Genomic DNA, 14037 nt, shown 5'->3' with positions numbered 1-14037 from the left:
TATTTTTTTTTGTGAAAAAAGTGCTTAGGTGTCTCTATTTAGCCCTGCTTTAGATCACTGCATTAGAGGTCTCTGGCAAACTGGTTTTGAATAACTTTATGCCACTCCTGGTGCAAAAATTCAAGCAGTTCAGCTTGATTTAATGCCTTGTGATCATCTTCCTCTTGATTATATTGCAGAGGTTTTCAATTTGCTAAAATCAAAGAAACTCATCATTTTATGTGGTCTCATTTTTATCCAGAGCTGTATGATAAATAAAACCCTATTGAGGTTTTGAGACCTGTAATATAAAATAAGTTTTTAAAATTCATACAGTTGCTGTCAGATTAAAAGTAAATCAAAAGGATTAATTTATTAGTTCACTCATGAAATTCACTTAAAATGCTGTAGAACTTGTCAAACACTTTCCAAAGAATACAGTAACATGTTAATAAAAAGCATTATATATTGTACATATACATCTAAAACTTTGAATATCTTGTGACAATTATAGTTGACTGTATTGCTGAACACAGAAAAACTATCATTATTTCTTCATTCAATTTATTTTCTACTTTGTAGAATAATATTACATGGAACCTAATTAGGGACACATAAGGAATTATGTAGTAAACAGTAAAAACAATAAATAAATCGGCCTTCACAATCTGCTTGCCTAAACCCAACAGAGATGGGTGATTGAGCTGGATGAGCTTGAGCACAATGTGAAGGAAATTGTTCTAATTGTTATCAATTGTTCTAATAAGCTATTATTTAGGACCTCCAGGAACTCCTTTAAGAAGCTGAGAAACCAAACCAAAATAGAAAACTCTACCTCAGAGCCACAGAGCAAATACAAAATGTGGCTACTTAGAAGAATCTAAAGTATAAAACATATTCTTTTTTTTTTCTTTTGTTTTCTAAATAATTCTAGATGTGTTCATTCATATTTTAAAGTTTTCATTGATAAATTTACAATGTAAAAATTATAGAAAAAAAGAAAACACAATTAATGAGAAAAGGTGTGTATACAGCAACTTTCTGGAGTTCAAAAACCTGGAGTTAAACAAAAATGTGTGAAAGTGTTAAATTGTGTGAGTTTATTCTCCAACTTAAACAACAAGTTGAGTTGAGGGGAACTCTTTGGTGGTGTAGAGTTTATTTCAGAGTTTATTCCAAGGTGTTGAGTAGCGTGACTGAACTCTCTAATGGGCGTGTCCCCCAATCCCAGCTTACCATCAGTGTGAAGTCTTGCCCACCAGGACTACCTTCCATGGGGTGTTTCATGATATTTTAAATAAAGGTTGTTTGTCTAGCTATGTGTTGTTGACTATAAGAGCAAGTTACCACCTTCTGCTGGCAGTACACTAAGAACTGCAAATTTTGTTGTCATTTTTCTCTTAAATATTCCAGGGTTTTAAAATATTAGTTTAATAACACCAATTTGTGCATTAATTGTTAACCCTATGAAGGATTTTATGGTAAAATAAACTCCAGCTGAGATCTGTATTTTACTGTAGATGGGATAAATTTTTTAACTCCCACAACAGTTCAGATTTAACACCTGAACAGAGTTAAAAGGCCAAACTCCCAGAAAAGAGTAACTTTAACTCTGTTATAAAGTTTATTCGATGGTCACGCATATATACACTTAGAATTAGTTGATATTAACTCTCAGGGAGTTTATTCCAAAAAACTGAATTTGCTGTGTACAAACTTTTGACTGGTACTGCATATTAAATCAAACAGAGTCAAACTCTGATACACGGTATCTCTCAATAAGATTCACAGAAGTAATTTTACTAAAAACACAAAATAAAAAAAATTCAAGCACGATTTGGCAATGGAGGCTATCCAACTGTCATCTGTGATAATTACGCCTAATATTTGGAGAAGTAGGTTTGAGACCCAAATGGTTGTTGGTTTGATGTACTTTACTGTCAGGTAATAGGTTAAGGGGGTTAAGGAACAGCACATTCTCCTCCCACAACATCCACAGAACAAGACAACTATTTACCAATTGCAAGCGCTAAGACAGCTGCCTACCACTATGGATGTGTGTGTGCTGGATGCCCCTAGTCACTACTCTGTGTGTGTTGAAAGATTAATGATCTGTGGAATTTTTGGAGTATCTGATGTAAAACGTCATAAAGAAGAAAGACATCAGTCCAAAAATACCTTCACCAGATTTATTAAAAAAATCTTCTGAGCAAAACAGTTTTTAAGATACAAGAAAAATAAAGTAAAAAGATGATAGAGAAAATAAAATAGAAGTTCAAATTAGGAAAACCTCAAAAGGTAAAAAAAAAAAAAAGAGGCCTGAGCTGTGCATTGAGAAGTGTTTCGCCCTCTGAGTCAATCTTGGAAAAAGACTGCTGCAGGGTCGCCAGGTGACCTGACTCCCACTTCTGACTCCCTCTTTCTGGCCTCTGTCCAGCCAATTATACTCTAACCTAAACTTGTCTTATCAGCTCCCGACCCTCCCGGCACCCAATTGTGTTTGAGGAAGCAAATCTTCGAAGATTACCCACTATCTTTGATGCACGTAGAAGTTGTTAACCATAACATCAGCCAAGAACTCTGTCAGCTTTACTGCATACACGTAACAGAACTCTTGATTACATATTCTATACATTGTGAAAAAACTCATGATTTGCAAAAAAACCCTGATTACATCTGTCGTAATTGTAAACAACATAATCTTGCAAGAAACCGGCCTTGGATTTTACGCCCAAGGGCATGTTTTATGTACACATCAGAGAGTACCACAGATTACAGGTGAATCATCATAATTTATGTTAAATGCTTGAATAACATCTGATCATGCAAAATACTGATTTAATAACACACAGATTAACCCACAGATTTAATTAAAGAAACCATAAAATATAATAGAGCAAAACTCCATATTCGAAGAGTTCGGATGGACCTCTTCAGCTCTTCTACTCTTCTATCTTTTAAAAAGCTAAATCTATCCTGCTGAGAAAAGTCTTTCAGAAAGTACTGAAATATACTTGTGTACATACTTGCAAAGGTGTCTTGTTTAAATCCTAAATCAGGCAGATTTCTATTATTGGAGCCTAGTTCTGAGAGTGTGCACAAACAGGGTTGGACAATGAAAATTAAACACCTGTCATTTTGGTGTGGGAGGTTTCATGGATAAACTGGAGCAGCCTGGTGGCCAATCTTCATTAATTGCACATTGCACCAGTAAGAGCAGAGTGTGAAGGTTCAATTAGCAGGGTAAGAGCACAGTTTTGCTCAAAATATTGTAATGCACACAACATTATGGGTGACGTACCAGAGTTTAAAAGAACACGTCTTGATGGTGCATCTGTGACCAAGACAGCAAGTCTTTGTGATGTATCAAGAGCCACGGTATCCAGGGTAATGTCAGCACACCACCAAGAAGGATGAACCACATCCAACAGAATTAACTGTGGACGCTGTAAGAGGAAGCTGTCTGAAAGGGATGTTCGGGTGCTAACCCGGATTTTATCCAAAAAACATAAAACCACAGCTGCCCAAATCACGGCAGAATTCAATGTGCACCTCAACTCTGTTTCCACCAGAACTGTCCGTCGGGACAATAAATTATTGTGGTCTAAAACCAGGTGTTTCAGTTTCATTGTCCAACCCCTGTAGATAGCACTGTCGCCTGACATTGAAGCTAGTTGTTGGCTAGCATTGCTAGTGATAAGGGCAGCTCACATAAACAGGGACAGGATAACTGGCCTTCCAAACTGCAGATAAAATTGGGAAAAATTAGACTTATTTCAGTCATGTCCAGAAAGCAGGGTCAACACAGAATGCAATGGCTCTCTTACTGCAGTGATGTCCTTACTTTCCATGCCCTCAAGGACTTTGAAAAACTCCTTCATTTCTTCATAATTTGAGTTCCACTCCATCTGTCCATCTTCAGCTCTCTTGGTTGACTGGTTGTGGACCTCCTGTTTCTTTGGTGCAAAGAGTGGCTTGGTATTAAACTTAAAACAGCTTCTGGGGACAGACATGCCAGTGCTTTGGGAGGCCTCTGCCTCTGTCTGATCTCCTGATTCCAGGAAAATCAGATTCCCTGCCATATCCTCAGGGAAAAGGGAAAGGATAAAATCATAAGTGGAGGAACAATTACGATCAGGATTGGATTGAAAGATGTAGCAAATCGCATCAACGTAATCAATCCTGGAAGATCTTGGCAGGGAGATCTTGATTGGGTCAAGAATGGTTTTAGAGCAGTCTGCATGATACAACCCTGGAATGTCCACAATTGTTACTGAGAATGGCACCTGAAAATATGATCTGTGGTGGAGCTTGTATGAATGAATCCGAGTAGGTGTATTTAGAGCTTCTGAAACAGCAGAATCTGATTTCAGCCTGATACGAAAGTTGTCCTCCCACTTCACCCCGAAAATGTAATTGGCCATCCAATTACAGACATTTGCTTTGGCCATTTCATCTGCTCCAATTACCATGATCACTTTATCTGTCATGTCCTTTGGCTTTCTTAGTGAGGTCGGAAATTTTAAATCATGAATGAATGGATTTTGCCTTCTTATTAAAGTTTTACGGCTTAATTCCTCCAAGAGCGTAACAGTACACAGCACACTCTGGGCACTCGGCAGACTCTTTCCATTGTTATACTTGACTGAAACTCTCATAGCATAATCTGTGCCTTCTTCCAGGTTGTTAACAGTGTATCTGTTGTCTAAGACATCTTTGGACTTCCAGCAATCATCATTCATATCTTTTGAGTTCTCTTGATATTCAAGCACGTAACCAAGAACTTTCCCATTCCTCACAAAAGAAGCAGATCTTTTCCAGGTTACCGAAATGCTGTGCAATTCTGCCGCTCTAAATTCGGGAGGTCCAGGCAGTGAACATGGAAGGGTTTTGAATTGAACAACGTCACTAAAGGGACTTGTTCCAGGACGACGCAGATAGGTGCATTTTAGCTGGTATACAGTATCTGCCTTTAGTTGCTTAATAGTAGCTGTAGTTAAATTTCCATCTAGGTCCACTTTATTCCAATCAGAAGACTTTATTTTCTGGTACAATATACGGTGTGACTCTGTAGAGTTGGTGTCATGGAGGGCAGGTTTAAATTCTAGATGGACACAGTCATGCTCCACCCTTGTGATGACTGGATCACATGGTTTTTGTGGAAGCTGAAACTGTGAACTTAGGAGTTCTCCATCCTGATAGACGTGGACTGAAGCCGCAGGCGTGTTTGTATCAGGAATTGATGCAATGCAGAACTTGACATTTTCTTTGTGCCTGTTGGCCTCGTAAAAGGCTAAGAAGGATTGAACGGTTTGTCTGGTTAAAGCCTTCACTTCGTTGGAGTTGAACCATTGCTGTGACGCACTTGAAGGGTCTGGTTTATAAGGCAACGTCTCATCGCTGCTTGATTTGTACAAGAATTCCTCTAAATCCGAGATGTACTTCTCATTCTGCTCTAGAGATGACAGTGCGAAAACCACAACATACTCATTATTAAAATCAAGAGTGAGTTTTTCCAGTTCACTGCTGGACGTGATCACATCAACTGCTTCCATTTTCTTCAAGTAGGATTCAACAAGATTAATCTCTCGATCACGATTGTTCAAGTAGGCATTAATCAGGTTACTGCGAAAAGGTGATTGCTCCAAACTGATCAGTGCTGTGGCCAGAGCCTCCTCCTCCTTTCCTCCACCTCGAATAACTGGTAAAAGCTGACAGAGTATTTTCTGGAATATGAGCTTGTGCTGGGAACACAAATCTCTGAACTTCTTCAGCTTGTTTTCGATTTCTGAGAACTTCATGGAAACATTGTTTTTTATCAGGTCCTGACAGCGCATGTCAAAACCATCCAATTCATCTAATACGGACTTGCAGCGTTTAACTAGAGATATGCTAATCTCCCTCACCAGTTTGGCAGCTGCTGAGTCCAGTTTTACCAGGGGGTACAGCCACACAGTCATGGGCACTGCATTCTCACCATTCTTCCCCAGGATTGTCGATAGATCTGCACAGACCTGAATTGCATCATTAAAGGTGACCGGATTTCTCGGGAGAGAAAAATCTCCATGGAAGGTGCAGCTAAACTTGTTTGCTTCCATATTTTCTTCTTCAGTCATGTCCAGAGATGCCTGGCCTTCAATCGATATGAAAGGAATCTTTTTAATGGCTGCCTGAAGGTTCCCTGATATTTTCTGCTCTTTCTCTGATGAGGACACCTCACGGTCAAAGACAAAGAAGGCCTGGGCACCATACAGAACTGCAGTTACAACATGTGTGGCAAACCCTTGTTCAAACACATTCTGGTGTTTTATATTGCCTGCCCCGAGATGGTCCATGGTGAGCTGCTTAAAGTGAGTTGAAGCACGATACTGCAGGGTGACACGACTCTGCTTCATCGACTTTTTCTTGTTGTTCAGAAACTCTGCGGAGCCTTTAACACTGACTAACCCTGAAAGAAAACTGGCCTCCAGTGATGCGCTGACATGAAGAGCATGTGATTTGTCCTCAGTTGAATCTGATGCAAAGATTTTAAAATCAGTGTTTGCCTGATTTTGAACGCTGATCTTGTCCTTCAGTATTTCACTATCCCATAGAGTCAATCCTGTATGTAATAAAAAAACAGCACAAAAAACATTAACAATAGAATATGTAATTATTCAAAAAAGATTATGGACAGCAAATTCTTGACCAATATGTAATTTCTTTTTTTTATAGTACTAAAATGAGCTGAGTTAAACCTGAAACTAAACCCCAACTTGCAACATGCTGCACTCATTAGGGAAAAAAATATTCAACTGTGCTTCTAAACATGGTACATGTTTTTAATAAAATACTTGTTATATCTGAAATTCATTTCATATAGTGTTTTTTATATTAAAGTTATTTTAGTTATACCTGGAATAAGAGCATCTCTGCGGCAATCATACAGCATTCCCAGTTGGAACGGTCGTCCCAAACAGGCGATTTCAATGGTCTGGGGTTCTGCCATGGTTCAGATTCTCAAGCCGGAACTGGATGAAGGTTCTGTAACATATTGGTATAAGTACAGTAGTTTGCTAATTGTTATAAAACAGGTTATCAGGATGAAGTTATAACGTTTATTATTGTCTTAAGTATAAATGCTTTAATGATATAATGATTAAGTATCTTATTTTACTAATATGTAATTATAATAAGTACATATAAGCAAGATTCTGTTCTCTGACTTTGGTGGAATGCTATTTTAATGGTGCAGCCCTTCTGTGCATCTCAGTAGAGGAAACTGACCTGTGCATTCATGCTGTAAAGTGTGTGAGCAGGTCATTTACAGGAACATGTTATTTTAATTGATCATCTGTTTAATGTTGAAGTAAAAATTAGGTCTGCACACTGCTGCGTGTCATTGTGTGTGTAAAGAGTGGGGGTGTAATTATATATAGATAGTAATTAACGTCTGATGGTTGACTGTTGTTTAGGTTCTAATCAGTCAGTGGTGCACTTGCCAGAAATTTACCTGAACACACCTTACTTCCAGACCACCACACCCATCAGCATAGATATATTCACAAGCTCCTTTGCTATTTAAATGGCGCTGGTAGAAGGCATGAAAATAGACTGTGCACTGCGTTAGCAATAAGCATTTTAACATGTCTTTCGAAGGGTGTAAGATGAGGCCCTTGGTGCAGAAGTACAACAACAATAGCCAAGACATAGAAAATGAGTACAAAAGACAAAAACAAAATCAAAATACAATAAATACAAAAATACTAACATGTGCATGTACATGTGCAAAAGTGTTCATTAAGCCTATGTGATGTGTATGTAAAGGGAAGAGTCCAGGAAGTTTAGCTGTTTATATTAAGGTAGACTAGACTGGCATCGCATATTGTAAACAGTGTGAACAGTAGTTAGTGTAGCGCAGTAATGAGTACAGCAGCTAAAAGAGAAAAACTGTGCAAAGCTGCAATGCAGTGGAGGGAGTTCCATTTAAAGTGATTTGTGAAAAAAACACAATAAACAGTATCAGTAAAATAGATACTAGATCATATACATGGCACGATTAATCTAATCATCATCAATCATTTACATTTTCAACATTTCTGTGTTTCAAACATTTCTTTGAACCACTGTAATTTTTAGTGTGATTTTTAGCATCTTTGTTTTTGTTTTTTTTTAGCAACTTTGCTAATGGCATTTTTCTATTATACTCAACTAATGAGATGAGTATTATATAACTTCTATTTATCCTCCATAATTGTATATAGGCACAGAAAGTTACAACAGGTTAGCTGATACATGTGTAGCTAAAATGTACAAAGATAGCCGCCAGTCTTTTAGCTTAGCAAACATGTGCTAGTGGTCGGTTACCTCAGTGTGCTAAATGGTAAGCTAGCTGTGTTCATCTTGTATCTTTTAAGTGGTAAACAGTCAGTCTGTGTCTGTAAAGGTGCAGTAATTAATACAAAGTGGGAAAAAGTGGTATTGAAAGCTTTATTTACTTCAGTTTATCTAAATATAATTTATTAATAAACTTTAATTTGGTGTTTTTTGGCTCTCTGCTGCCATTCTATGATACTGCTCTGCTAGCTGCTACATCGCTAACATTAGCTACACTGCACTAGTAAAGACAGACTTTCCTTATAAATGCTATTAATAATAATATAATCAATAATAATAAATATCTAAAATAATAATAAATAAATAAAACAATTGCTATTATTTTTTTTGATGTTCAGGACAGAAGTGTTGTTGTTTTAAAAAATGTTTAATGCTTTAAAATGTAAAAAAAAAAACACAAAATCAAAGTAAATCAAAAACAGTGTCTTTATTTTACAATCAATACTTACTTTAAAATGTGTAATCTACAGGGTCAAAATGAATGCAGTAATGCTTTTTAGTCTAATAATTGCAGTTAAACAAAACAGCTGTCTATTTCCATAATAATGATTACAGTCCCTTTTAATACACTATTGTTATAGTAGTGTGACTAAATGTACAGTATGCATAAAATTTACTACAGCAACTTATTAGCTTGCTGCCAGCTAGTTACTGTACACTTCATGCTATATTTAAAGTATAGCCTTATTCGTTTATTTATGTTTTTATGCAGCTTCCACAATGCATGTAAATATAATACTATACATAGTAATACATATTTAGTTGCATTTTTAAAATAATAAAAAATAAAAGTTTGGGCACTCTGCATGATCATTACTTAGTAACATCCACTTGCTGCAACACAAGTATACAATAAACAGTTTCTCTCCATAGTCTGGAATAAATGGTTAACAAGAAAGTAAAGCAAACAGCATATTTCATATAGAAGCACATTTCAGTACCATATCATATCATACAAACTGTTTTTCACATACCTGTTCAGCTCTACTTTAACACATACATCTTCTCATATGTTGAGCTGGAAATGAGGTCCTCAGTCTTGGTGCAGAAGGTCTTTTTATACTGTGAAATGGAAAGTAAATAAACGGTTCACCCCTAATCACGTGACAAACGTTCTGTCCTTGTCAGCAGAAGTTAAACTCATAAACTTTCTTTATTTTCAGGTTTAGTTAGTTGGCTTTATTTCTGTTTTTTGAGTTGGCTTATGCTCACCCCTGAAACCATATTCCCCATTTCTGTTTCAATAAAATAATTTTGGTTTATTTAATTTTCTGTTCCGGGCTGACCTAAGACCGGCCTGGAACAGTGTATACTTAAAAAACTGTATGTATGTATGTATGTACAGTTAGGTCCATAAATATTTGGACAGTGACAGTCTTCATAATTTGGGCTCTGTGTGCCACCACACTGGATTTGAAATAAAACAAATAAGATGCTGTCGAAGTAGTGCTGGGCGATAAAATGATAACGATAGTTATCGAGGAAAATATATATCGCGAAAACTATAATAAGCCGGACGATAGGATTCGATAAACTTTACTTTCTATTTCCTGTTTAAGTAGCGCTGCGAACAGGCGCAGCACGAGATCAGGCAGCGCGGGGAACTGCCTCACAGCGCAGCAGAAGTGGATCATTTCAGAAACTTGACTTTATTCCTCCCACCTCCATTACAGGTCACTTGCTTTAAAATATTTGAAACAAGACTTTTATTTTAATAAACATTAGCAGTAAATAATCTCAAAATAACAACAAATATAAAGTAGAAAAACAGTAAAACATATGTATTGCATACTTTTCATATGACAAAATTTACTAGACTAAAATGTGACTAAAACTATTATACTTTTTAGTTAAAAGATTAAGACTAAACTGTATCAAAATCACCTGTCAAAATGAACACTTTGATATACTCTTGTATTTTGCTTTATGTAGTTGCCTGCATTCAGGGAGGGGAATAAACATTTGATTAAATATAATTGTATTAATTGCTATTGCAATTTAAATTAAACAGACAAATAATGTAAAGATTCTGCATTTTTTTTAGTTCATGTAGAATATTTGATAGCCCTTTTCGGATGGGATTAGTTTCTCAGTGGGACGTCTGTGAAAAATATTTCACCCATCTACTCAGTGATAAAACTCTTGCATCCGGGCGGCAAAAAAACAGGAAGACCAGAAAGTTTTTTGGATTTCTCAGTCACATGAAATTGCGTTCACTAGCTCCTCCATTTCCACCCGCTGTTGTGTTTATGTGGATCTCTGTGGAAATGTGCACCCAAAGTGTAATCATGGTGTATGGCAGTGGACAAATAGCTATTTTATTAAATGCGAGGTAACAAAACTCAGAAATGTCCGTCCGAGTTCAGCGAAAGAGTAGATAAATCAGCCTGTACTTTTCTCAGAGGACGTCTGAGAAAAACACATACATGTTTGTTCCTGATGGGAACGAACCCCCCACATAAAATAGAATAGAAAAATTAACCCCCGGACCCCCTGAGAAACGAAACCCCTCCAGATAGGACTTATGAAGCCTTTAGGAACTGCAACCACTTTTCTACAAAAGCCTCCTCATTTCAGGGGCTCAAAATTTCCTACAGTTCCTACATGCTTCATAGGATATTCATTTAACCCCTTGAATTGAACCTAAAAGTCTACACTTCAACAGCAGCTCAGTTTTATTTCAAATCCAGTGTGGTGGCACGTGAATATTGTGTAATAGACCTAGCTTTGTATATGTGCTGCACAATAAATAAAAGCATTTTTGCTGATTGATGCAAAAGAAAAACATCGTCTGCTCTCGTTTTTTTTTTTTTTAATTACTGTATCTACTAAATGCACAGAGGGCATTATTAGTATTGTGATATGTTGTTCTATTGCATTGGGGACATTTAAAAAAAAATGGCAATGTAATTTTTTTCCCCCCAATATCATGAAGTCCTAATATATGCACAGACATGCTGTATATAAACTGTAACACTGTGCATGTTGTTACTGCCATAAAGCTCATCATTTTTTTTTATTTTAAGAATCGTTTATACAGAGAGAGAAGATAAGCACTTTGTTGAGTTCCTCTGTTAAAATTGAAATGTTTCATTATGGCTTGAATCTGAGGTTAGATTCCCTTTTGACCTCAACTGAAACTGGATATTTAGCACGTATAGAGGAAGCTGGTGTAATAGTGAAACCCCATGACTGACTTTTTACTAAATGGACATTTACAGTATATGGTCTTTGTGACTGCACTTGGGCATACTTGAGTTCTTTAATTTTTTTGCATTGACTGAAAGTTCCTAAAGTATTTTTTTTCTTTAATAAGTTTAGCAGTTTTTGACATAATATGGATTAGAACATTAATAAAAAAAATGCTGTTCACTGTATTCACCTAACTGATGCCTTCAAACACATTAAGAGGCAAGACATTCAACTAATTAACTCTTGATAAGTTCAGCTGTGTGTCACAGCTGTGACTCTACCTCATAAAGCTGACTGAGAAAATCCAGCCAAGATGTGCAAAACTGTCATCTAAACAAGAGGTGCCAACTTTAAAGAGTCTAAAATATGAAACATATTCTGGTTTGTTTAACACTTTTTTGTTTTCTAAATAATTATTACGCATGTTTTTTTATAGTTTAGATAACCTTAAAATGAAAATGAAAAACCACCTCATTTAAGCTGTATCCAAACTTTACACTGGTACTATAAAATAAAACTTAAAATAATATACAGTAGAAAAGAAATAATGAATACAAAAAAAACTTGGAATTTAAAAATAGCAATTTCCAGGCCTGAATAAGTTTTAGAAAAATAAAAATATCCAAAAAGTCATTGAAATGGCCTACAAATCTTTGTGTTTCTGTTTATCGATGGAGCAAATCTATTTTGTACTAACAAATACATCAACACAGAGTTAATTCAGTAATTTACAAGTAATACACAATGGAGCTCTCAGGATCTGACACATCGTTTATTATTAAACATTGTGTGTCAACATTTTATCTAATTCAGTTTAGACCTACTATAATCAATTTTAATTATAGTTTTAGTTGACTTTTGGTTTTATTGTCAATGTCTGCACTGATGTTTTAAAAATTGTATGGGTATGAAACTTTGCCTTGAAGGCATGGAAGAGTCATGAAAAATCATGGAAATGTATTGGTTATAATGTGTATTAACCCTGTAATTTGTACCTGCTCAAACCAGCTCTTTAGAAATGGTACTTTTCCAGTATGTCAATTTTTACTTTGTAATTACTAATGCAATTAGTAAATACTGTATCTGAAACTGTGCACTCCATCTTCTGTCCAGTCACACTGGTCTGAGATCAGTTTGGGTCAGTCTGTCCTGTGTAATTTGGGTGGAGCTCCACCCCAGTCTGCTGACCACAAAGCTCTAAGCACTATGCAGACTGGCAAAATGTCCAGTTCTCAAAGAGCAAAACACGGCTTCATTTTAGTTCCAACACTAAGAGCACAGCAGAATCTGGTTTGGTTTTCTGGACACCAAAACATGTTTACTTGTTTTTTCCTTTGTTTTATATTCCAATTTAATGATTCATTTTAGCAACATTCAAGCTCATTAAAAGTTTGGCTTGGTTTAAATTTGTCTTATTTTTCACTCTGTGCTCTGTGTGAAAGTCACTGAGCTGGAAGTGTCTAGCTGTGTGTGTAAACATCGTGTATCTATATATTTCTCTGTGTTTATTCTTTACCAACAGTTATTTTGTGTATTTTACTCCAGATAAAGTAGAGAATATTCTAAAATATATTTGGGTCCTATAATCCACATATGGATCATTCCACGTATCTTATCCTATCTTGTCTTATCTTAGCTTATCTCTGAGAGACATATATATTCCAGTTTATTTTCTAAAATAATGTATTCTTCACCGTAAAATGAATCTTAACATCTTCAGCAGACCAATGTTTTGTTCCTTTCCTTTCTGGCATTTGTTTTCTGCTCCTTGCAAACAATGGCACATACTGGTATGTTACAATTATTTTTCTTCTTATTTTGATGTCTTTCTAATAAATTAAATTCATTTATTTGTATAGTCCATATTGTTAGACATGTAGTTTTACAGATAGAACTGAATATACAACAAAAAGAGAGCAAACGATAAAACATGTAACCTAGAGTGAGAAAGTTAAAGATGAGAAAAACTCCCTCAAACCTGGAGGAAAAGCCTGGGAGAAACCATTTCTCACAAGACGGGACCCATTCTTCCTACTAACAAATGTTATGAAGTCCGCATCTGTTTTTTATGCTCTTTAAATGCATAATAACACAATGATAAAGTAATGATGATGGATTATAAAGAGATGGAGTGCTCTATTTGGACTCATAGAGCAGTCAGAATATGACTATTATCATAGTGTTTAGCAACTCTGGCGTTTCTCTAAAACAAGAAAGCCAGAAGGTAACTTAGACATGAGGACACATTGAAACACTGGCACAAATGTATCCACTCAGTTTGTGTACTTTTTAGATGAAAACATAATATTTTTTGGGGGACTGTAGTTTGATCTACTTTGCTTAAAGCGGCAGTCCGTATTATTTTGTTTCTAAACTAAACGCAGAAGCATTTCTGGGTTTCTGAGTGGAGAGGTACAAAATATTGTGTTTAATGATACCAGTGTGCTGGAACGACCATCCCTGCTAAGCCTCATATACTCATTCTAAAAA

General features: G+C 36.1%; 1 protein-coding gene across 1 annotated transcript; it reads right to left on the bottom strand.

The window, feature by feature from the left end:
* Window positions 1-1735: 1735 nt before the first annotated feature.
* On the bottom strand, window positions 1736-10038 carry LOC111193745 (stonustoxin subunit beta). The gene is made up of 3 exons (XM_022675527.2): window positions 9330-10038; window positions 6874-7002; window positions 1736-6580 (listed from the first exon to the last, which is right to left on the bottom strand). Exons 2-3 carry the CDS (start codon window positions 6965-6967, stop codon window positions 3756-3758), a joined length of 2919 nt encoding a protein of 972 aa, XP_022531248.2. The 5' UTR covers window positions 6968-7002; window positions 9330-10038; the 3' UTR covers window positions 1736-3755.
* Between the last annotated feature and the right edge of the window lie 3999 nt (window positions 10039-14037).

The sequence above is a fragment of the Astyanax mexicanus genome, chromosome 5, assembly GCF_023375975.1.
Source record: "Astyanax mexicanus isolate ESR-SI-001 chromosome 5, AstMex3_surface, whole genome shotgun sequence".
In the NCBI taxonomy this organism is placed as follows: Eukaryota; Metazoa; Chordata; class Actinopteri; order Characiformes; family Acestrorhamphidae; genus Astyanax; species Astyanax mexicanus.
The sequence above is the reverse complement of the archived record's forward strand: the minus strand, read 5'-3'. Positions and strand labels throughout refer to the sequence as shown.

Excerpts from the sequence above, each read along its gene's own strand:
- LOC111193745 (XM_022675527.2), bottom strand. The coding sequence starts at position 6,967 with ATGGCAGAACCCCAGACCATTGAAATCGCCTGTTTGGGACGACCGTTC. Across the intron at positions 6,581-6,873 it reads CAGAGATGCTCTTATTCCAG|GATTGACTCTATGGGATAGT; the intron begins GTATAACTAAAA and ends TATTACATACAG.